General features: G+C 47.4%; 2 protein-coding genes across 9 annotated transcripts; one reads left to right on the top strand and one right to left on the bottom strand.

The window, feature by feature from the left end:
• Positions 1 to 3,112: 3,112 nt before the first annotated feature.
• Positions 3,113 to 6,589, top strand: Rangrf (RAN guanine nucleotide release factor). 6 transcript variants are annotated; one of them, XM_029557570.1, is made up of 5 exons: positions 3,113 to 5,223; positions 5,312 to 5,428; positions 5,767 to 5,902; positions 6,010 to 6,095; positions 6,432 to 6,589. In XM_029557570.1, exons 1-5 carry the CDS (start codon positions 5,147 to 5,149, stop codon positions 6,484 to 6,486), a joined length of 471 nt encoding a protein of 156 aa, XP_029413430.1. In that variant the 5' UTR covers positions 3,113 to 5,146; the 3' UTR covers positions 6,487 to 6,589. The 6 variants fall into 6 exon arrangements, with proteins under 6 accessions (XP_029413430.1, XP_029413429.1, XP_008853972.1 ...); XM_029557569.1 differs by having other exon boundaries at positions 3,143 to 5,223; positions 6,314 to 6,589; XM_008855750.3 differs by having other exon boundaries at positions 3,150 to 5,223; positions 5,767 to 5,923.
• Positions 6,590 to 6,923: 334 nt separating this feature from the next.
• Slc25a35 (solute carrier family 25 member 35) lies at positions 6,924 to 11,279 on the bottom strand. Of its 3 annotated transcripts, XM_008855751.3 has the most exons (6): positions 10,918 to 11,276; positions 10,043 to 10,488; positions 8,484 to 8,549; positions 7,773 to 7,925; positions 7,296 to 7,430; positions 6,924 to 7,137 (listed from the first exon to the last, which is right to left on the bottom strand). In XM_008855751.3, the coding sequence occupies exons 2-6, from the start codon at positions 10,415 to 10,417 to the stop codon at positions 6,964 to 6,966; spliced, it is 903 nt and encodes a 300-aa protein (XP_008853973.1). In that variant the 5' UTR covers positions 10,418 to 10,488; positions 10,918 to 11,276; the 3' UTR covers positions 6,924 to 6,963. The 3 variants fall into 3 exon arrangements, with proteins under 3 accessions (XP_008853973.1, XP_008853974.1, XP_029413428.1); XM_008855752.3 differs by lacking the exon at positions 7,773 to 7,925 and having other exon boundaries at positions 10,918 to 11,279; XM_029557568.1 differs by lacking the exon at positions 8,484 to 8,549 and having other exon boundaries at positions 10,918 to 11,278.
• Between the last annotated feature and the right edge of the window lie 11,224 nt (positions 11,280 to 22,503).

Below are 22,503 nucleotides of genomic sequence, written 5' to 3'. Positions count from 1 at the left end.
GAAAGAAAACGTCTGTTCTAACTGCCTTCCTTCTTCCCCCTAATTTTTTCCCCCAAATCTAAGGGTTAATCATTAGACACTCTATCACTAACAATATCCCCATCCCTGGCTTGCCAGGGTACCACCCCAAGCCTTTGGCTTGCCAGGGTACCATGGCTTTGAACTCTCTATGCAGCCAAGTATGACCTTGAACTTCCTTTTTAAAAATATGTATTTTGCCAGATGTAGTGGAGCATACCTTTAATCCCAGCACTTGGGAGGCATAAGTAGGCGGATCACTGTGAGATCAAGGCCAGTCTGGTCTACATAGTGAGTTCCAGGACAGCTGGGGCTACAGGGAGATCCTGTCTCAAAAAGACCATATATATATATATGATTTTAGCCAGGCATGGTGGTGTACACCTCAATTCCAGCACTTGGGAGGCAGAGGCAGGTGGATCTCTGTGAGATTGAGGCTAGTCTTATCTACATAATGAGTTCCAGGCCAGTTGGGGCTACAGAGAGATCCTGTCTCAAGAAAACAAACAAAAAAAAAATGTTTTGGAAAATGGTGTGTGTGAATGTACACATGTGAGTGCAGGTTCTATGGAGTCCAGAAGATGGCACTGGATTCCGTGGAGTTGGAGTCACAAGTAACCACCCAGCATGGGAGCTGGGAACTGAGCTCAGGTCCTTTGCAAGAGTAGTACATATTCTTTTCTTTTTAAAAATATTTATTATTTTTATTTTATGTGTATGAGTGTATTGCCTGCATGTATGTGAGTGCACCCATGTTGTGCAATGCCGCGGGGGTCAGAAGAGGACTTTGGACTCCCCTGGAACTGGACTTAAGGACGGTTCGTCGACACCATGTGGGTGCTGGGAATTGAACCTGGGTCCTCTGCAAGAGCAGTCAGTGGCTTTTAACTGCTGAGCCCCTTCTCCAGCCATGACTGAATTTTTTTATCCTTCTGCCTCTGCTTCTCAAGTATAGGCACAGGCCACCTGGTTTATTTTGTAGTGGGATTGAATAGAGCCCCTGGCCTGCAACTTTCTATGTAGGCCAGCCTGACCCCGAACTCAAGGTTCTCTTGCCTCCACCTCCATTACAGAGCCCCATATCTGGTTAAATTTTGAATTTTGATTAGTATATTTAAATAATTTAGTCTACTTTAGCTGGGCATGGTGGCTTATATCTGTAATCCTAGCACTCTCAGGAGGCTGAGGGAAGATTTCTATGAGTTCAAGGTCATCCTTGGCAACATAGTGAGATCCAGGCTAGCCTGAGTGAGACCTAGTCTCAAAAAAAAAAAAGTAAATTAGTAATATTTCCTAGCATTTGGGAAGCTGGGTGAGGAAGACTGCCTCAAGTTAATGACCAACCTGGGATATATAGCAAGTTCCAGGCCAGACAGGGATATATAGCAAGACCCTGTCCCCCTGACCCCCAAAGAAACCCAAAAGGATGGGGCTGATTGGATGGCTTTGTGGTTAAGAGCACTTGCTGCTCTTCTAGAGGATGAGTTTGGATCCAAGCAGGAGGCTCACAGCTGCCTGTAATTCCAGCTCCCGGGAGATCTGATGCCCTTTTCTGACTTCTGAGAGCACCTGCACATATATGGCAGACAGACAAACAGACACAAATACATCTTAAAAAACCTAAATAAGGGGCTGGAGAGATTGCTCAGTGGTTAAGAGCACTGATTGCTCTTGCAGAGGACCCAAGTTTGATTCCCAGCACCCACACGGCGGCTAACAACCATCTGTAATTCCAGTTCTAGGGGTCCAATGCTCTCTTCTGGCCTCCACTGGCATTGTACGTGGGCACACCTACCTACCTACATGCAGGCAATACACTCATACACATAAAATAAAAAACCTGAATAGTTTATGTTCTTATACAGTTTATTTTAAAATTTACAAACATTCTAAGTAGGGGTTCATGAGTTTCACCAAAATCTCAGAGGTTCACAGTAGAAACAGAGGCTTAAAACTCCTGCATAATAGAAATATGTTGCCCTAACTCTTCCATAAAGGATGTGTCTTACATTGGGTGTTGCATCATCTATCTGTAGGTTTGAGTCCATCTTTTGGTGCCTTCAAAGGGAAGGGACTGTCCCAGAGCCCAGAATCAATCGGTACCAGTTGTGGGTCTGCTGCCACTAGCGGGCAGGCTAAGAGCTGGACACACATTCACGCCCTGAGAAAAGCAGCCTCGTGCCATCTCTGTCGACTGAGATTTGTCCCATGATACTCATCGTCTAGCCACAGCCAGCCGGACCAAGGATTTCACTGGTCTCTGGCTGAGGGCCTGGGAGAGGCAGGCAGGAGAGCTTGCCAGAGAGGTACTTTTAGATCAAATGGCAAGTGACCTAGATAGCTCTAGTTTCCTGGGGAGTCTGACTGTGAACAGACTGGGGTGTCAGCATTGAGAAGGCCAGCAGAGGTAAAAGATACCAAGAGAAGGATGTAGAGCCAAGAGTAGAGATCTGCCAAGATAGAGTGGCCTTCCACCCCAATCTCCCAGGGGAAATCCAGCCCTGGGTTTTGGCATATTTCCTTCCTATCATTTGGAATAGCCCATCTAATCCTGTCCCAAGAGCTCACAGACTGAGGAGAACCAGGGGTCCTCAGCTGCCTGAGGCTCACAGTGGAGATGAGAAGTGCTGGGAACTCCAAAGGGATAAATTGAAAAGGCTTGTTCCCCTCTCTTCTCTAGATTGGCATCCTTTGGCTCATGAATAGGTCTCCACCCCTGGTATCCAGTGCTATGATCCTGTTAACACCTATGTCCTTGGTGGTCCCTAAGGACTTTTGATCTGCTTGAATGCTCACAAAGTAATTAAGAGCTGTTGCCCCTGGCAGGAAGGACAGATAACATGCAGACAGAAATGGGAGGGAGGGGCAGAGGTCTGCATGGAGAGACCCTGGCTCCCTTGGTTCCTTGTGGCCAAACTCCTTCTATCCCATGGGAGCCTGCAGCATCCCTTCTCCCATGGAGTAAATCTAGTTCCTAGTACCCACCCAGAAACAGACTGATTCAGCTACATCCACACCTCAATCCTTTTGCAAATTACATACTTTCCTTTTTTTCTTTTTTTTTTTCTTGGCCTCACCATGTAACTCTTACTGGCCTAAAATTCACTATGTAGACCAGGCTGGCCTTGAACTTGTAGAGATTTGTTTGCCTCTGTCTTCTAAGTGCTGGAATTAAAAGCATATGCTACCACGCTTGGCCGCATTCCAGCTCTAACAGTGCTTTAGAGATGAGGAAAAGCTGAGAAAACTGATGCCCACAGTAAGAAATAAGGAGTACAAACTGGGTATGGTAGTGTACACTTGAGATCAGAGCACTAAGGCAGGAAGATTACAAGTTGGGGGCCAGCCTGTCTGATCTAAGAGAGAGAGAGAGAGAGAGAGAGAGAGAGAGAGACTGGGGTTACAGCTCAGTGATAGGAGTATTGCCTAGCAGGGAAAAGAGCTTGCCTGTGGGAGATATAAAAGAAACATACTGTCTTTTCTATCAATTAAATAAGACAAAACTTCACATAAAAAATTGCGAAGAAGCCACTTGTCAGAAATTCAAATTCCTCCTAAGACCAATACTTCTTGAAATCAAAATATACATTCAAGGTTGTACTTGGTGCTGAAAATTATATTCTGCTTATCAGTGATGCTTATCAACTGCATCACTTTGAGTTAGCCAACCATGAGCTCTGACCACTCAGAGTTTGATACAGGACCTCTTTGCATTTGGAATAAAGACCCAGTGGGATCTTCACTGGGTGTGCTTGCTTGCTGGATTTAGAGCAGCTATGTTCCCATCCACCGAGGTAAAACTCTACCCTTGCCTTGCCAAAATATTTTGGATTGTGAGGTCATTTTCTTGAGATTCTCAAATGCATTTCTAACATTGCCTAGCATTGTGAGGCCCTGGGCCCTGGGTTCAACTCTGAGCACTGCAAACAAACAACAAATAAAATTCTCCATACTTGGCCATGTTCACAATTCTCTGCCATCCACCTACTCATCCACCCCGAGCTGATATATTTGCATTTCAGGCACCTCAAACCTCCAAGTTTCTACACTTATGTCCTGGCTAGAATACCTCTAGGAAGTCCTCAGGAAGTCAAGACTCAAAGCAAACTCCATTGGTACTTATACACCCCATAAGGCTTTACTTTTTTATTGCTAGGCCTTCAAGTAGGGACTGGCAAAGCAAGGCATCAATAAATACCTGTGGCTCCATTTCACTAGATCATTAGAGTCAGGAGTGGGGGCGGGTGGACAAGAATCTCCTTGCCCAGTTCTTGGCTGGGAAGTAGATGCCATCTAGAAACCACGAGGGCATGGGCATCTTCCTGGTTTCCAGGCATTGGCACTAGGTTTATTTAATAGTGCAACAATATACCAGGACTGATATGCTCTAAACGTTATGTCAGGTGCTAGGGATCAAGGATGAATGGAGAAATTAACTGAAGGATGAAGTTGAACAAATACTTCAAGAACACTTTATAAATCTGTAAGAGGAAAACACAGTTTAATCTGCGCTTTGGTCCAGGTGTTCTTGGGGAGAGGCTTTCTCTCACCCTCTAAGGAGGAAGATTGAAGGGGATTAGAACCATAATCCTCAGGTTGGGTGTCAAGGCTTGAGGTCTGAAGCCAGACCCGCACCTGGGCCTATTGTTTCCTTAATTCCCAGCATGGGATCTTGGAATTAGAGGTCTGGTTGGCAACCCACTAGCGGTTAAGGGGCCCCAGGACACCCCCAAACGATTCTCCCTTCACTCAGGAGACTCCACCTACAGGCCTCTTGAACCACTGTTATCAGGGATAATCTCAAGTGATTTTAGAAGGTGCGACTCCTTTAAAGAAGGTGGCGGACATGGCGACTGACCCACCGCAGGCTTCGGAAATCCTAAACACAGGTCGGATCAGCACACCATATCCCTTATCCCCACCCAGTTCTCTCCAAAAGGGTGGGGGCTCTCCAGAGCGCAGGCGCTGATAGGCCAGCGCGATCATAGGGCGTGGCAAAATCTTAAAGGCCCAGGGCTAAGCAAGCGCGGAGGCCGTGGCTGTTGCGGGAACCCAGGGTGGAGATGTCTCGAAGGCCCCTGTAGGTTTCCTTTAAACCTTTCTAATGCCCATACTCTAGTCCCAGGCTATGGAGCCCACCAGAGACTGTCCACTGTTCGGGGGCGCCTTCTCCGCCATCCTCCCTCCTGGAGCCATTGATGTGAGGTGAGGAAACCCAGGCGGCCCCGGAGGCCGGTCGGGTGGGTTGCGGGAAGAAGCCTGAGACAAACAGGGTCTCCCTGCCCCTCTCCAGCGACCTCCGACCGGTTCCGGACAACCAAGAAGTTTTCTGCCATCCGGTGACCGACCAGAGCCTGATCGTGGAACTTCTGGAGCTGCAGGCCCACGTGCGGGGCGAAGCGGCTGCGCGGTGAGTGGGGCGGGGGGCGTAGCTGGCCAATGGGAGGCCTGGACCCGAGGAGGTGGGCGGGACCGATGGCTGGACGGTTATTCAGGACAAGAACCCCAAGGGCAATAACACCCCACGGCCTGAAGAGAGGGAGGCCTAAGACTTAAACATATGCAGGGCGTGGTAGCGCACGCCAGTGGTCCCAGGAGTTGGGAGGGAGAGGCAGACGGATCTCCGTGAGTTCAAGGCCAGCCTGCTCTACATAGTGAGACCCTGTTTCAAAAAGACTAAAAAAAGAAACATGTTCAAGGGTGGGGTTGAGAGATGCCCCTCCCAGCCCATGCCCCCTTCCACTCCAGGTACCATTTTGAGGACGTTGGCGGGGTGCAGGGGGCTAGGGCGGTGCAAGTGGAGTCTGTGCAACCTCTCAGTTTGGAGAACTTGGCCATGAGGGGCTGCTGTCAAGATGCCTGGTTCCTTTCTGGCAAACAGCAGGTAGCTAAAGAAAACCAGCAGGTGAGGGCCAAGGCATGTGGGATGCCCTAGAGGGGGAGGGGTAGTGCCAGGGATCTGGATAAGCATCCTGATTCCGATTCCTTTAGGTAGCAAAGAATGTCATGCTGCATCAGGCCTTACTGCGGCTGCCCCAGTACCAGACTGATCTCTTGCTCACCTTCAATCAACCCCCGTAAGGAAGAAGGGTGGGAATTTCACAATTGGGTCCCCAGGAAAAATTAGGCTGGGTGGGCCACATAGAAAAATTGGCTGGTGGGCTCCTTCAAGGAGGCAGAGTTGGATCACAGGCTTGGGGTCTCAGATTCCTGGTTCTCTGGGGAACAGGAAGTGGGATCTTCCAAACCTTAGGCCTAGACCATGTTCTTTCTCCCTCTGTTCCCCTACCCTAAGCTCTGACAACAGGTCTCTTGGCCCTGAAAATCTGTCATGTCCACCCTGGAGCTTGGGTAACTTTGAACAGCTGGTGACCAGTTTGACCCTTCATGATCCCAACATCTTTGGTCCCCAGTAAAGATGCTGAAGCCCATCATGCTGCTGCAGAGGACTTAGGGGCCCAGTTCTGAGAGGGGGAGATGGAATTTGAATACCTGAGTTTCCTTCTACTTTCCTGGACGTCAACATAAGACATTCCTCTGCAGAAATAAACTTGCTTTATAACCAACATAATTTCTGTGGCTTTGACTCTAAGAGGACACCTGGGTCTCCCCAATTTCCTTTGGTTTTAGAAGGGGGAATTTAAAGCTGTGCCCAGGAGCAGGAGGGACCCAAGACTGGCAGTGAAAATGCACTTTGGAGTGACTGATTCAACCCTGAGACGGGTGTGAAGTGGACAGAGGGATGTGTGGGAAGATTTAAAGCAACATCCAAGGAAAGGACAGAAACTACTGCTCAGAGTGATTCAACCCTGAGAGAACAGATTGGGAGTGTGCTTGGCTTTCCCCCTCAGATGGTTGAAAAATCACATGGTCAGTAGTCACCAAGACAGGAGGAGAGGCAGAAGTGTCCAAGGAGCATTGATTTGGAGTATAGGAAAGTGACTGTTATTTAGTGTATGAGTGGTAGAAGAAGCGCAGCTGATCCCAGAAGAAGAGGGAGAGGATGGTATGGGGGCCAAGGCGAAAATAGGAGGCACCTATACCCTTGTACATGCCCAAAATGCCCTCTGTCCGAGCTGTCTGCAGCAGAGCATCCAGGATCCCCCGGTACATGAGGCCCTGGAGCATATTGGAGAGGGAGGGAGAGCACAGGGAAGGAGCTTGTCAGAGTCCACCAGTCTCACCTCTGCAGGTGGCTTTTGACCCACATGCACCCACAGTCTGCTCCCCCACCTCCAGCTTTTCCTGTCAGCCTGCACCCCAGAGTACTCCCTTACCTTGCCCTGAGTATCTGTGGGTTGGTTATAGAGCCTTGTACTGGCTACATCAAAGGGTGTCATGGCCAGGACTACTGCGATGCCACTCACCATGGCAGCTGCCAGAGCCACTTTCCAGCTCTGGGGAGGAAAGATCTATAGGGGAGAAGAAGAACTTTATTAACTAAGCAGTCATCCAATCCAAGGGTAGGAAAGACCATGCCCTGGGGACACAGCTGCTAACTCAGGGAGGTTCCACTTCACCAGTGATTACACAGTGTGATAACACTGCAGGAGGAAGGCCAGAGTACCCAGAGGGCTCAGGTACCCCTTCTGGGAAGAAGTGATGAGAATTTTAAGGACTCAATGACCACCCCCCAAGCCCTCCTGTTGCTCCCTCACTTTTGAACCTTGGCACCATCCCCTGCAGGGCCCACCTCCCTTTGCGTGCTCTCTGCCCCATTCTAGGGTTGGCCCCACCCCTTCCCCGGGCAGTACCTCCCACTGGCTCAAGAGGTCCTTGGTAGATGAGAAGGTGCACAGCTGGGTAGAAGAACCGACGAGAACTCTGGGAAGGCCGCCCACGGCCCCACGCCACAACCCCACCAGACCATGTTTCTGGCCAATCTCTGTTAGTGCCTGAAACATGCCCTGGTGGGGGGAAGACGGTAGGGGTGGGTTTCAGTCACCTCAGTAGGATCAGGTTTTTTTTTTTTTTTTTGGTCTTTTTGAGACAGGGTCTCCCTGTAGCCCCAGCTGTCCTGGAACTCACTATGTAGTCCAGGCTGGCCTTGAATTTACAGAGATCCGCCTGCCTTTGCCTCCCAAATGCTGGGAATAAAGGCGTGCGCCACCACGCCTGGCTTAAGGATTAGTTCTTAACATGCAACTGTTGTCTGGACAACTAGTTCAATGTAGGCTTAGAGCCAGACTAGGCACCCTCAGGTGTCTACCACCACTTGCCACCCCAGATACAGGCTGGAGGTATGGAAGTGAAGACATTAGCAGGTCAAGAGAATGGGGCAGGAGAAACAGGTGAAGATTTGAGGAACAAATAAAGGTACATGAGAATCAGGGTGAGCTCCAGGGGCAGACATTGATGGGGTAGACAGAAGAGTGATCAGGGTGGGAGCTGCCAGGTACAGACAGAAAGCTAGGAGGAAGTGGGAGCGAATGGTCTGGCACTCCAGTGATTTGGGGACCCCTCACCTGATGCTTATACTGGTGCCCTACAGCAATTTCAGAGGCTGCCTGTGCCTGTAGGTGTGTCTTCACCTGGGGACAAGAGAGTATTTCAGCCTGTGCCCCAGGGGCTGTCCTCCCACTTTAGAGACCCAAGCATTTGAGCCCCTCACACTTCCTCTAGGGTATTAAGCAATGAATGTCCTTCTAATCTGATAATTATTGTTGTTCCTACTTAACAAATTGGTCCTGAGACTCTGTGTCCCTTGGCTTCAGTCCCAGGGGAAAGATCTCCTAGCACTACCAGATATCCCACCCCCTCCACATCCTCCTTCCCTTGGGGCTGGGGTTGGGGAATGGAGGTTGGAGAGTGGCAATATTTCCTAAGACTAGATGTTAAGTAAGACCTGAATGCCAGTTCCCATTCCTGATCGGATCTCCAGCTGCCACCCCCACCAGACTCCCTGTCAGACTGGCCAAAATGTGCTCTTTGGCTCCCAGAACACACAGGAGTATTGTATTCAGCTGACTTTGATATGGCCTCTGTCCCTAAATCTCACATCCTAGGAGATAGACCAGGTTGACTTCCTTCTCTCTCACATGGCCTAGTACCAGCAATAAGCAGCTGTGTGACCTTGAACAGGTCACTTTCCCTCTCTGGGCCTCAGGCTCCCAGCCTTTTACCTACATCTGTTAACTCAAAGGAATAAACTATGAAACTATAATTCTGTGATGCCCAGGACCTTCCTAAACCTACACTCAATGATGTATGTTACTAAAATTCTTCATCCTCATGTACACAAAGCCAAGTTCAACATTAGATAATAACCATAAAACAATAAAAGCTACATTTCCACTGGGCATGGTGGCACATGTTTGTATTCTCAGCACTTGGGGGCAGAGCAAGGAGGATCAAGAGTTTGAGGACAGCTTGGGCTACAGAGAGAGTTCCAGATAAGCCTGACCATATAGTCAGGCCTGTCTCAAAAACCAAAATCAAACAAAACAATCAGCGATACTGTCAAAATGCTTACCCTGTACTGGGAGCTGTACTGGTGCTTCACCCTGCATCATATTATTTTTCACTATAATCCCCCCAATAACAGCACAAAAAGCCTACTACAGTTATTCCTGTTTTATAGATGTGGCAACTGAAGCTCAACAATGAATATTATTTCAGAGCCAGAATTTGAGTTCTAGAAAGTGATTCAAAGCTCATTTGTAGCCAAATGTGGCAATGCACATCTGTAATCAAACACTGGGGAGACTGAAGTTGGGCTGTGAGTTTGAAGCCTACCTGGGCTACAGAGGGACTTTGACACCACTGTATGTGGAGATCTTTCCTCAACAAACAACACCTTCCAAGCCCCCAAAAGTCCATAATCCTCATCAACACATTGCAGGGAGTCTGTTGGGTGGGTGTGTATAGGGCAGATTGGAAGGCCCTGAGCCTACCAGCATTTTCTTGTGCCCTTCCTTGCATGCAGGGGGACAGCACCTTGCCACCAATGTCCTTGTAAGGACAAACTCCCACCCTACACCAAGGGCCTGCCCTGAAGTCCCCAGGCAAGACCTCGGCTCCTTACCATGTAGATGGGGCTCCCCAGATAGGCTCCCATGACTCCAGCCAGGGCCCCAGCTGCAGCACTCCGGACTGGGCTGATGGTGCCTTCAGCCGTGCGCAGGTATCCCTTAGCCTCTGCCAGCCCGTAGGTGCCCAGTCTGATGCCATTCATAAGGAACTGGTACAAGAGTGCAGGGGCCAGGCCCTTCTGCAGGGCAGCCAGGCCATCTACCTTGCCGATGATGAAGAAGGCGTGGAAGACGTTTCGGTAGTGGCGCTGGTAGGTGCCCGGGGCTTTCAGTTCACCCTGCAGTTGCATTCTGATCTTCACAACCTCCAGGGGATTGGTGAACACACAGGCTCCGCAGGCTGCCAGACCACTCATCAAGAAGTCCATGGTAGGGGTAAGCAGTGGCCACAGACAGCAGAGATGGATATCAGGGCAACATCTGGCTTTTGCAGTCCAGGCTGCAAGAAGTAGAAATTAAGAGGTCTTGAGTTAAGTGTCAAATGTCAAAAAATGAAGTAAGGTTAGTGGGAACTTGGCGGGGGAGGTGTCAGAGCGTGGCAAAGAGGGAAGAAAGAGGCGTGTAGGAGAGTCTGGTGAGAAGGCCCCGTTTCCCAAGGGATTTGGAATCAAGGCGGGGCAGAAGTCAGAAGCTGGCTTGTGGGATGCCCCGGTTGACAAGCGAGAGGGACCAGGGGAGTAGCAAAGGGAAAATGCAGAGTTGGGAAATGGTAGCGGGAGAGGCAGGAAAAACGAAAACAGCAAAGAGGAAAAGGATCCGAGAGAAGACCCGGGGTGTCCCCGGGACAGCAACGACAGGTGGATCGCGAAGGAAATGGGGATTCCAACTCGAGATGAGCGTCCCAAGGTAGCTACGGGAGCTGGAGCACCTTCACCAGAGTAGCCTGCGGAGGCCGGGCCGCCACACTCCAGTCCCAGGAACCCAGCGCCAATAAGGACTCTGCTAGAGCTGCAGCCGAGCGCCTCTGCCAATCAGCGTAGAGCCGGCTCCGCGGCCAATGGGAGGCGCTCTCCGCGGTCCGGCCCTCGGCCTCTGCTGCCCGGGTCGGGTTAACTCTCCCTGCTCCGGCGCCAGAGCCCGGAGCCCCCTCCTGCTCCGGAAGGGTGCCCGAGGCAAAGAGGATTTGTCACCGGTTGGGAGCCGGGGTGGGGGTGTGTGGACCGTGGGTTACTAGGCGGATGCTGAGGCTGAGCGCAGAGGGTTGGGCAGCTTCTCTCGCAGGTTGTGGTTCCCGGCCGTCTCCCTCTAGCCTAGGGTCACCTCAGTTTAGGGTTGCCTGACCGCAGCCACGCCCAGCTGTTCGAGTGGGGGGGCGGGCAGGGGAGCGGAGTGAGGTGACGGGGGGGGGGGGATAGCCCGGAAGCTGCGTTCGGGCCCGCCGGGGAGATGGGAACCGCCTGCTGGACCGCACCCAGCTCCTAAGGCGGAATAGTGTTTGTAGGTTCTAGCGCCAGGGTGTGGCTGGCTGTAGGCGCCGTGGAAGAGGCCTGAAGGAGAGCCAGGGAACCGAGCTTGATCTTATTAAGTAAGCTCTTGATCATCACAGCGACCTAGAGAAGGCCGGACAGGCCTAGGCAAGGATTTCATTCCCCTCTCCCCTCGAGGCTTAGGTTACAGAAAGCAAGTAACGGGTTGGAGAGCCTGATTTTCTTGTCTGTAGTTCTTGCTTCATGTGTCTGGTTAATCACAAATGAACTTTCAAGGAAAGGCACTGACTTGGAAAGAACCCTGAGAGAAGGCTTGGAGAAAGAAGGCAGGGGTCGGGGGGTGGGAGGATGGGCCGCGGGGAATAGCTTCTGGGCGGCAGGAAGAGGCCGAGGGAAGGCTTACTTGATTGACAGCTACCCAACTTAGCACAGAGTTTCAGTTTGGATCTTCCTGCCTACCATCTGGATGTTGACGAGCAAGTTACTTAAGCTCTCAGAGGCCCCCTTCCTTTGCAAAATGAGAAAGGGACTATCTGTTGGACATAATGCCAAAGGAAGTGTTGGGCTTGTATTACATGCTCAGTAATCGGCTTTGCTGGAAAGTCAGGAGCTGATTTGCTGGAAAGTCAGGAGCTGACAGACCTGTTCTCACTTCCTGGAGTCCCCAGTCGCCTTTCTTTGGTTATCTCCAGGACATGCTGCACCTAGATCATCTGACATATAAGGCTTTTCCAAAATTTACACATTCAGCCTCTGCCATTCAATTCTGCTCCTCAAACATAAACCTACTGTCCTCATTTTGGTTAGCAGTTGTTAATTTTTGGTCCTCTCTAGGCTAGGAGTTCCTAGATGCTCTGGGGCCCACAGCTCAGTCATTTCTTTTGTTGTTTTGTTTTTGTTTGTGTGACAGGATCTTGCTATGTGTCATCTAGGCTGGCTGAGGACTGAAGAGATCAGGCTTGTTACCACACCTAGCCTTAGAGTGACACTGCACCTAGTTTCAGATCTTGAGTTTAAAGCTACTGTGGTTCCCCGGGCAGCAGCAGCCACAGCATTACCCCAGAACTTAGAAATGTGCTCTCTAGCCTCACTCTAAACCAGATGCTCTGCAGATGGAACCTGGATCATCTGTCTTTCATCAAATCCTTCTGAATCTAAAGGTTCAGAGCTGCAGGCTTAAGCTTGCAGCCTTTAAAAGCAGATGCCCTGGAGAGCAACAGCTTTTAAGGTGTTTTTTTTTTTGGGGGGGGGGGTCTCCCAGCTGTCCTGGAACTCACTATGTAGACCAGGCTGGCCTTGAACTCACAGAGATTAAAGGTGTGTGCCACCACGCCTGGCTAAGGTGTTTTTTTTTTTTTTTTAAAGTAAACTTAATTTCTTTCAGAACACTGTACAGGCTCAGTGTGGTTGGCACACGCCTTTAGTCCCAGCACTTGGGAAGCAGAGGCAAGTGGATCACTGTGAGTTAGAGGCCAGCCAGGTCAACAATAGCTAGTTCCAGGCCAGCTGGGGCTACAGAGACACCCTGTCTCAAAAAGACCAAAAAAAAAAAAAAAAAAATTGTACGGAAAATCTATAAAGATAATAAATTTTCTAATGTGCCTTCCATGCAGTTTTCCCTAATATTACTAACTTTCATTAATATGCTATATTGCTATGAATGATGAAAAAATATTGATTCATTATTTCTGACGGAAGTCCATACTTTATTCAGGTTTCTTTTGTTTTTGTTGAGACTCCCTTTTCTGATCCAGGATCACATCTAGAATACTTAATTACATTTAATTGTCATAGCTCCTCTTCTTAACTATGACAGTTTCTCAAACTTTCCTTGTACATACTGTCAGCAGGGCTTAACCATGTTGATATTGACCGTGATCACATGACTCAGGCAGTATTTCTCAATTTTTTCCCACTATAGAGGTATCCCTTTTTTCCCGTTTATTCCTGTTTCTAAAGACAATTTACACTACTAAAGGGTTAGGCTGGGTGTGGTGGCACATGCCTTTAATCCCGGTGCTCAGTAGGCAGAGGCAGGCAGATCTCTACATAAGGACTTCCAAGCCTGCTGGGAGACCATCTCAAAAAACCACAAACAACCAAACACCCAAAACAGCTGGGTGTGGTGATGCATGCCTTTAAAGGATTAATCCCAGCAATCCCAGAGGCAGAGAAGCCAGCCTAGTTCACATAAGGGAGTTCCAGGCCACCCTGGAGCTACAGGGAGACCCAGTCTCAAAAAAGACCAAAACAAACAAAAAACCCAAAACAGATAAAGAATTTAGGTTTTTTAAATATATTTTTTTATTATTATTTTTATTTTATGTGTATGAGTGTTATGCCTGCATGTAGGTAAATGCACCTGTGTTGTGCAATGCCTGAGGAAGTCAGAAGAGAGTGTCCCTGGAGATGGACTTATGGGCAGTTGTTAGCTGCCATGTGGGTACTGGGATTCGAATCTGGGTCTTCTGCAAGAACGGTCAGTCTTCTCAACTGGAGCCATCTCTCCAGCCCCAGAATTTGGTGGGGTTTTTTTTGTTTTTTGTTTTTTTTGTCTTTTTGAGACAGGGTCTCCCCATAGTCCCAGCTGACCTGAACTCACTATGTAGACTAGGCTGGCCTTGAACCTACAGAGATCTGCCTGCCTCTGCCTCCTGAGTGCTGGGACTAAAGGCGTGCGCTACCACACCCGGCAGAATTTGGGTTTCTTTAAAAAAATATTTTATGCTGGGCATGGTGGTGGTACATGCCTTTCATCCCAGCTCTCGGGAGGCAGAGGCAGGCAGATCTTTGTGAGTTTGAGGCCAGCCTGGTCTCCATAGTGAATCCAGGCCAGCTGTGGCTACAGCGAGACTCTGTCTCAAAAAGACAAAAAAATTTTTTTATTTATTATTTTTACTTTATGTGTATGAGTATATTGCCTCCATGTGTATAAGTGCATCCATGTCTGTCAGTACCCACGGAGTCAGAAGAGGACATTGGATTTCCTTGGAACTGGAGTTATAGATGGTTGTTAGCCTCCATGTGGGTACTGAGAATTGAACCCGGGTCCTCTGCAAGAGCAGTCAGTGCTCTTAACCACTGAGTCATCTCTCCAGCCCCAAGAATGTTTTAAAATTATTTTATGTGTATGAATGTTCTGCATGCATGTATGTATGTGCACCTGTGTCATGCAAAGCCTTCAGGGGTCAGAAGAGGGTGTTGGATCCCCTGGAACCAGAGTTACAGATGCCTGTTAGCTGCCATGTGGGTGCTGGGAATTGAACCCAAGTCCTCTGGAAGAACAGCAAACATTCCTCACCACAGAGCCATTTGTCTTTAAATACACACACAAAAAAAACAAAAAATAAATTCAACATTCAATGATGGGGGCTTTTTGTTTCGTTTAAATCCTGGAGACATGCTAGGCAAGCACTGTACACCCTCAGCCTCTAATTCCAGAATTTCTAATTCCAGAATTAGGCAGCATGAGGGTCATGAACCAGCAACCTAAACCTTGTACAAATCCTTGTGTGAACAAGGATTTGCTTTTTCTTTGGAAAGGGACTCAGTCACCTCCAGGGGGCATCGCTGATTCATCCTGGAAGACAGAGCAGAAAGACACAGGAAGAGAAAGGCATGTCCCCATCCCAAATTGTAACAGTTCCTGGATTACAAAAATCCTCTAGCCAGTAGAAGAGGGGAGGGAAAAAAAGCAACTACCACCTTTACCACCACTTGTAGGGTAGACATGCCATGCTACACTGTGCTTAGCTTTGTAAGAAAGTACCAAATGGACATGGTAGGCATGCCTGTAATCTCAGCACTTGGGAAGCTGAGGTAGGAGAATTCCCACTTTAAAGACAGTCTGGGATACACAGTGAGACTCTGTCTCCAGAAAGCAATGCTAGAATTCCTGCTTAGCATGTGCAAGGTCCCTGGGTTTGATCCCTAACATTACAAAGGAAAAAAAAAAAGAAGCTTATCACCAGATGTGGGCTTTCCACCTTAGATCATGTATTATTACTTTTCTCCTTGCTATAACCACATACCTTACAAGAAGCAACTTCAGGGAGGGAAGGTTTATTTTGGCTCCTGGCTCAGGGACAGAGTCTATCATGACAGGGAAGGATGGTTCCATTGTATCTAGTCAGGAAGCAGAGAGGGATGAATGCTGGTGCTCAGCTGGCCTGCTTCTTTTTAAAATTCAGTCCAGCCCTAGCCATGGGATGATGCCTTCCACAATCAAGGTGAGTCTTCCCTTCTCAATCAAATCTCCCTAAAAACATCCTACAGATATAACTAGAGGTATGTTTCCTAGGTGATTCCAAATCCAGTTGGCAATGAATATTAACTATCATAAGCCCAGCCCTCATTAACTTGACACCCAAACACATCACACATCACTTCTTTATTTTGGTCTTTTTGAGACAGTGTCTCCTTATAGCCCCAACTGGCCTGGAGCTTGCTTTGTAGACCAGGCTGGACTTGAACTCACAAAGATCTGCCTGCTTCTGCCTCCCGAATGCTGGGATTAAAGATGTACACTGCTACGCCCGGCTTCACATCACTTTTTTTAAAGATTTTTTTTTGAGGGGGGTTATTATTATTTTTTACTTTATATGTATGGGTATATTGCCTGCATGTATGTAAATGCACCTGTGTCATGCAGTGCCCTCAGAGGTCAGAAGAGGGCATCATATCCCCTGGAACTGGAGTTATGGACAATTGTTAGCCACCCTATGGATGCTGGGAACTGAGCAGCAGAGTGTGCTTAACTGCTGAGCTATCTCTCTAACCCCAAACACACTTTTAAACATTCCACCTTGGCCTCTGGAGTTTCATTCTGATTTTTTTTTTTTTTTTTTTTTTTTTTTTTTTTTGAGACAGGGTCTCCTTGTTGCCCCAGCTGTCTTAGAACTTGCTATGTAGACCAGTCTGGCCTTGACCTCACAGAGATCTGCCTGCCTCTGTCTCCCAAGTGGTGAGTTAAAGGCTACGCCACCACAACCATCTTTTTAAAAAGTGTTATTACTGGGACTAGAGAGATGGCTCAGCAGTTAAGAACACTGGCTGCTCTTGCAGAGGACTGGGTTTGATTCCTAGCACCCACATGGCACAGCTGATAAACATCAGTAACTCTAGTTCCAGAGGCTCCAATGCCTTCTTCTGACCTCCAGGGGCATTGTACAACATGGGCGGACTTATACACATGCAGGCAATACACTCATACATGTAAAAAATAAAAAAAAAATATTTTTTAAAATTGTTGTGTAGCCGGCCGTGGTGGTGCACGCCTTTAATCCCAGCACTTGGGAGGCAGAGGCAGGCAGATCTCTGTGAGTTCAAGGCCAGCCTGGTCTATAGTGAGTTCCAGGACAGCTGGGGCTACAGGGAGACCCTCTCTCAAAAGACCAAAAAAATAAAAAAATTGTTGTGTGTGTTTGTGTATACATGTGGACTCATGCCACGTCGCTTATGTGGAGGTCAGAAGACAACTTTGTGGAGTTGGTTCTCTCCTTCCACCTTTATTCGGGTTCCAGAAATCCTGTTCAGATCACCAGGCCTTTGCAACAAGTGCCTTTACTTGCTGAGCCATCTTGCTGGCCCCCTCATGTTGATCTGGTAATAAAAAATACATTTAATTGACACAGGCCTGATGGTGGTGTACATCTGTAATCCCAGCACTTGGGCGATAGAGACAGGAGAATTAGGAGTTCAAGGTCATCCTCAGATACATAGTAAGTTTGAGGACAACCTAGGCTACAAGATACTCTGTTTCAGAAAAACAAACTGTAGTTTGTTTGTAAAAGTTGCCATAATCTCACAGTTCCAATACTGTTCAAAAGTCCAAACTGTTTTGAGGGATTCAAGACAAACTTTTATCTGTGGGACCCTATAAAATGAAAAAAAAAAAAAAAAACAAGTTACATGTATCCAACGTACAATGGCATGGAATAAAAATTCCCATTCAGCAGTGGAGGAATGGCAAGGAAATGGGAGGCCTGGTAAGGAAACACCAGACCAAAGCAAGACTGGAACCCAGTAGGGAAAACACCTCCTGCAGCTTGCTCTCCAGTCTCTGGAGCTCTTAAAGACATCATCTGGACTTCAACAGCTTTGGGTAGCCCTGCCCCTTCAATTCTGCTGCCTACAATGCATGCAGCCTTTCTTCTGGCCAGCTCTGCTCTAAATCTCAGCTTGCCTTGGCTGCTCTTGCAGAGGACCCAGGTTCAGTTCCCAGCACCCACATGGCAGCTAACAACTGACTCCCTCTTTTGACCTCCACAGGCATTGCACAACATGGGTACACTTACATACATGCAGGCAATACACTTACATAAAATAAAAACCAATATATAAAAAATTATTTATTTTATTTAATGTGTATGAATGTTTTTTGCAGGGGCAGTCTTTTTGAGACAGGGTCTCTCTGTAGCCCCTGCTGTCCTGGAACTCACTATGTAGACCAGGCTGGTAGTTATAAGCTACCATGTGGATGCTGGGAACCGAATCCAAGTCCTCTGTAAAAGTAATCAGTGCTCTTAGTGGCTAAACTGTCACTACAGCCCCCATGCTGGAATTTTTTAAAAAGAGATTTTATTTATTTATTTACTTGGTCTTTTTGAGACAGGGTCTCCCTGTAGCCCCAGCTGGCCTGGAACTCACTATGTAGACCAGGCTGGCCTTGAACTCACAGGGATTTGCCTGCCTCTGCCTCCCGAGTGCTGGAATTAAAAGCATGTGCCACCACGTCTAGCCAAGAGATTTTATTTTTAATTATGTATGTGTGCCTGTGTGTTGGTATGTGCATGTGAGTGCAGGTACCTACAGTAGCCAGAGGCATAAGATCCCCTGGAGCTGGAGTTACAGGCAGATGTGAGCTGCCTAACATGGGTGCTAGGAATCAAAGTCAGGTCATTTGCAAAAGAAATACATGGCAGGGCATGGTGGCACATGTCTTTAATCCCAGCACTTGAGAGGCAGAGGCAGGTGGATCTCTGTGAGTTCAAGGCCAGCTGAGGCCACAGGGAGGCTGTTTCAAGAAAAAAGAAAAAAAGAAAACAAATGGGGGCTGGAGAGATGGCTCAGTGGTTAAGAGCACTGACTGCTCTTGCAGAGGACCTAGGTTTGATTTCCAACACCCACATGGCAGCTATGAACTGTCCTTAACTCCAGTTCCAGGGGAATCTGAAACCCTCTTCTGACCTCTGCAGCGTTGCATGACATGGGTGCACTCACATACATGCAGGCAGTATATTCATACACATAAAAATAATAAATAAAATATTTAAAAAATAAAAATAAAAATAATGTGCTCTTAACTTCAGTCATCTCTCTAGCTCCCATGCTGGAATTTTGACTAGCTGGATCGCAATTCTTGTGTAGATACCCATAGCAGCTATGAGTTCTTGAGTGCAACAGCCATGTCATGTCCAGAAGACAGCACTTCACAGCACTCCTCTCCATTCTCTGTCTCTTACATTCTTTCTGCCTTCTCTTCTGAGATGTTCCCTGAGCCTTGTGCGGGGAGTGAATATTGATGTCTCATTTAGGGCTGAGCACTCACAGTCACTCATTTCTTAGCATTTTGACTTTATGAGTGTATTAGTTTTCTGTTGTCATGATAAAATACCATGACCAGGCTGGGTGTGATGGTGCATGCCTTTAATTCCAGCATTTATAATCTCACTCTGTGAGATCGAAGTCAGCCTGATCTACATAGTGAGTTCCAGGCCAGCTGGGGCTGCAGGGAGACCCTGTCTCAAAAAGACAAAAAAACCAAACCAAAACAAAATAAAAACCCACCAAAAACAAAAAACCCTCATGACTAAAGCAGCTTATAGAAGGAAGAATTTGTTTGGCTTATGGGTCCACAGGGATATGAGTCCATCATGGTGCGAAGGCATAGTGGCGGAAGGGCTAGAGCAGAAAACTAAGTGCTCACAGCTTCAAGCACGTGCAGGAAGCAGAGAGAGACAACCTGGGAGTGGGCAAGGCTATATACTCTCCAGCATGGTTGCACCTCTTAAGGGCTCCATGACCCCCTCAAATAGCACCAACTGGGAACCAAGTCTTCAAATACTTGAAGCCTATGGAGGACACTTCTCTTTCTTTCTTTCTTTCTTTCTTTCTTTCTTTCTTTCTTTCTTTCTTTTTTTTTTTTTTGCCTTTTTGAGACAGGATCTCCCTGTGGCTCCAGCTGGCCTGGAACTCACTATGTAGACCAGCTGGCCTTGAACTCACAGAGATCCACCTGCCTCTGTGTGCTGGGACTACAGGTGTGTACCACCATGCCTGGCTGACACTTTTCTTTCAAACTACCACAATGAGTCTCTGTTAATCATACCCACAGAAAAAGGAAATTCTCTGACAAGTGTTGTGAGAATTCCTTCCCTAAGGAGATGTAAACAGTATCTACCACCTCCTACTAAGACACAAAGGACAAAGTATGATTTCACCAAAGTTCACCCTGAGGAACCACGAACCAATGAGTTTATTATGCTTATTTACAGAGCATGGGTGAAGGGCTACTTACAGGACCATGGGAGACCCCCAAAGCAGTCTCACTGGAAAGTCTTCACCCAGCATGAATGATGATTTTTCCATAGCCCCATAGACTTCTCCCTTTAGTGAAACTTCCAGTCTATATACTATATACTCTAGCACCTCCTGAGACCAGGAAGCCATGTGCAATTAGGGAAGAATTACATATAACAGACTAGGAGGTATAGATGGCAGTGACTAGAATCTCAGGTGAAGGTCCAGTGACCCTCCCCACCCTCTCCTTCTCTGAGGGAATGTCAATGATCAGTAAGTTGTTTTTTTTTTTTTTTCCCCCTGCTCCCTGCCTTTTTTTTTTTTTTGGTCTTTTGGAGGCAGGGCCTCCCTGTAGCCCCAGCTGGCCTGGAACTCACTGTGTGGACCAGGGTGGCCTCAAACTCACAGAGATCTGCCTGCCTCTGCCTCCCAAGTGCTAGGATTAAAGGAGTGCACCACCATCATGACTGGCTGATAAGACTGATTTTTTTTTTCTTTTTTGAGACAGGGTCTCCCTGTAGCCCCATCTGTCCTGGAACTCACTATGTAGACCAGGCTGGCCTCGAAATCACAGAGATCCTCTGCCTCCCAAGTGCTGGGATTAAAGCCTGGCTACCACCTTATTTTCTGAGACAGAGTTTCTAACTGATTGGCTAGACTGGCTAACCAAAATCCCTGGGATCTGCCTCCTCCTACCCCTTGCCTCTAAAGGCACAGGGCTGCCACACCTGGTTTTTTACCTGGTTCCTTAGAATCCAAACTCAGGTCCTTATGAACTCAGCCAGCACTTTATCCACTTAGCCATCCCCTCACCCAAACATTTTAAAATTTTTATTCAATCCAATGGGATGGTATAGCCCACATTCAGGGTGGATCATCTCTTTTCAGTTAAACCTCTCTGAAAACATTCTTAAAGATATGCCAAGAGGGGTATATCCTAGGTGATTCTAAATCCAATTAAGTCGACAATGACTAATCATCACAAACTAAAATTGTGAACTAAAATAAACTTTTTTTTTTTTCTTTAAAGTTATCCAGTCTGTGGTATTGTGTTAGCAACAGAAAACAGATTGAAAAGACTAATACAAGCCAGACGTGTTGTCACAGCACTTGGGAGGCAGAGGCAGGCAGATCTCTGTGAGTTCAAGGCCAGCCTGGTCTACATAGTGAATTCCAGGTCCAGGACAGCTGGACTAGAGGGAGACCCTGCTTCAAAAAGACCAAAAAAAAAAAAAGAAAAGAAAAGACTAATACAAATATATAATGGTTTTTTTTCCTCATTTTAATTTGTAATTCCCTAATGAAAAATGATGTTAAGCATCATCTTTTCTTTTTTTCTTTTTTGGATAGGGTATCCCTGTAGCCCCAGGTGACCTGGAACTCAATATGTTAGACCAAGCTGAACTTGAACTCATAGAGATCTACCATTGCTTGCCTCTTTTGGGACTAAAGGAGTGTGCCACCACACCTGGCCTTTCATAAACCTTTTTGACAGTTGTGTGTCCTCTTTGGTAAGATATCTGTTGTTCATATCTTTACTCAGTTAGGTACCCAGTAACATTACTACCATTCTATTTCCTTCCTCCTTCCCTCCTTCCTTGCTGTTTTTCTCCCCATCCCCTTCTCTTTGTTTTTCAGACAGATTTCACTATGTAGTCCAGGTTGGCTCTGATTTCATCATGATCCTCCTGCCTCTACCCACCAAGTGCTGGAATTATAGGAATGTGCCACCATGACCAGTTTATGTTGTGCTGGGGAATTGACCCAGAGTTTACAAATGTTAAGCAAGCACTCTATCAACCAAATGACATCTCTAACCCCAGTAGCTTGACTTTTCATTCTGTTAACATTTGTTTGTTTGTTTTGCAGAGCAAAAGATTTTTGTGGGGCTGGAGAGATGGCTCAGAGGTTAAGAGCACTGGCTGGGAGAATCTGGGTTTGGTTCTCAACACCCACATGGTGGCTCATAACCATCTGTAACTCTAGTTCCAAAGGATCCAACATGCTCTTCTGGCCTCTACAGACACCAGGCATGCATGTGCTGCATATACATACATGCAGGGAAACACACATAAAATAAAAATAAACAAATGTTTTAAAAAATCAGTTGACTGTACTTGTATTGATCTATTGGTCTCTCTACTTTGTCCTATTGATTCATATGTCTATTATATTGCCAAAGAAAAAAATTGTATTTATGTGTGTGTGTGTCTACTTGTGCATCTGTGCACATGTGTGGGTATGCCCTAAGAGGACAGAGGAGGGCACTAGATCCCCTGGAGCTGGAGTTACAGGCTGTTGTGAGTCACCCCAGGTGGATGCTGGGAACTGAACTTTGATCCTCTGCAAGAGCAACAACTGCTCTTAACTGCATTATACTGTCTCTTTCCTTCCTTCCTTCCTTCCTTCCTTCCTTCCTTCCTTCCTTCCTTCCCTCTTCTCCCCCTGCCCAGTCTCCTTCCTCTCTCCCTACCTTTCTCTTTTTTTCACACTAGGAAATAGTCTGA

This window comes from Nannospalax galili, unplaced genomic scaffold, assembly GCF_000622305.1.
Source record: "Nannospalax galili isolate Female #2095 unplaced genomic scaffold, S.galili_v1.0 scaffold146, whole genome shotgun sequence".
NCBI classification, from domain to species: Eukaryota; Metazoa; Chordata; class Mammalia; order Rodentia; family Spalacidae; genus Nannospalax; species Nannospalax galili.
Note: the sequence above shows the minus strand (reverse complement) of the source record. Positions and strands in the feature narration are given on the sequence as shown.

What these genes read in the sequence shown, in the direction of transcription:
- Slc25a35 (XM_008855751.3), bottom strand. Translation starts at nt 10,417, where the DNA reads ATGGACTTCTTGATGAGTGGTCTGGCAGCCTGCGGAGCCTGTGTGTTC. An exon ending in TGGGGAGCCCCATCTACATG is followed by an intron (nt 8,550 to 10,042) that starts GTAAGGAGCCGA and finishes TCTTGTCCCCAG; the next exon opens with GTGAAGACACACCTACAGGC. An exon ending in ACCTCTTGAGCCAGTGGGAG is followed by an intron (nt 7,431 to 7,772) that starts GTACTGCCCGGG and finishes TCTCCCCTATAG; the next exon opens with ATCTTTCCTCCCCAGAGCTG.
- Rangrf (XM_008855749.3), top strand. Translation starts at nt 5,147, where the DNA reads ATGGAGCCCACCAGAGACTGTCCACTGTTCGGGGGCGCCTTCTCCGCC. An exon ending in CCTGGAGCCATTGATGTGAG is followed by an intron (nt 5,224 to 5,311) that starts GTGAGGAAACCC and finishes GCCCCTCTCCAG; the next exon opens with CGACCTCCGACCGGTTCCGG. An exon ending in CTCACCTTCAATCAACCCCC is followed by an intron (nt 6,096 to 6,313) that starts GTAAGGAAGAAG and finishes CCCTACCCTAAG; the next exon opens with CTCTGACAACAGGTCTCTTG.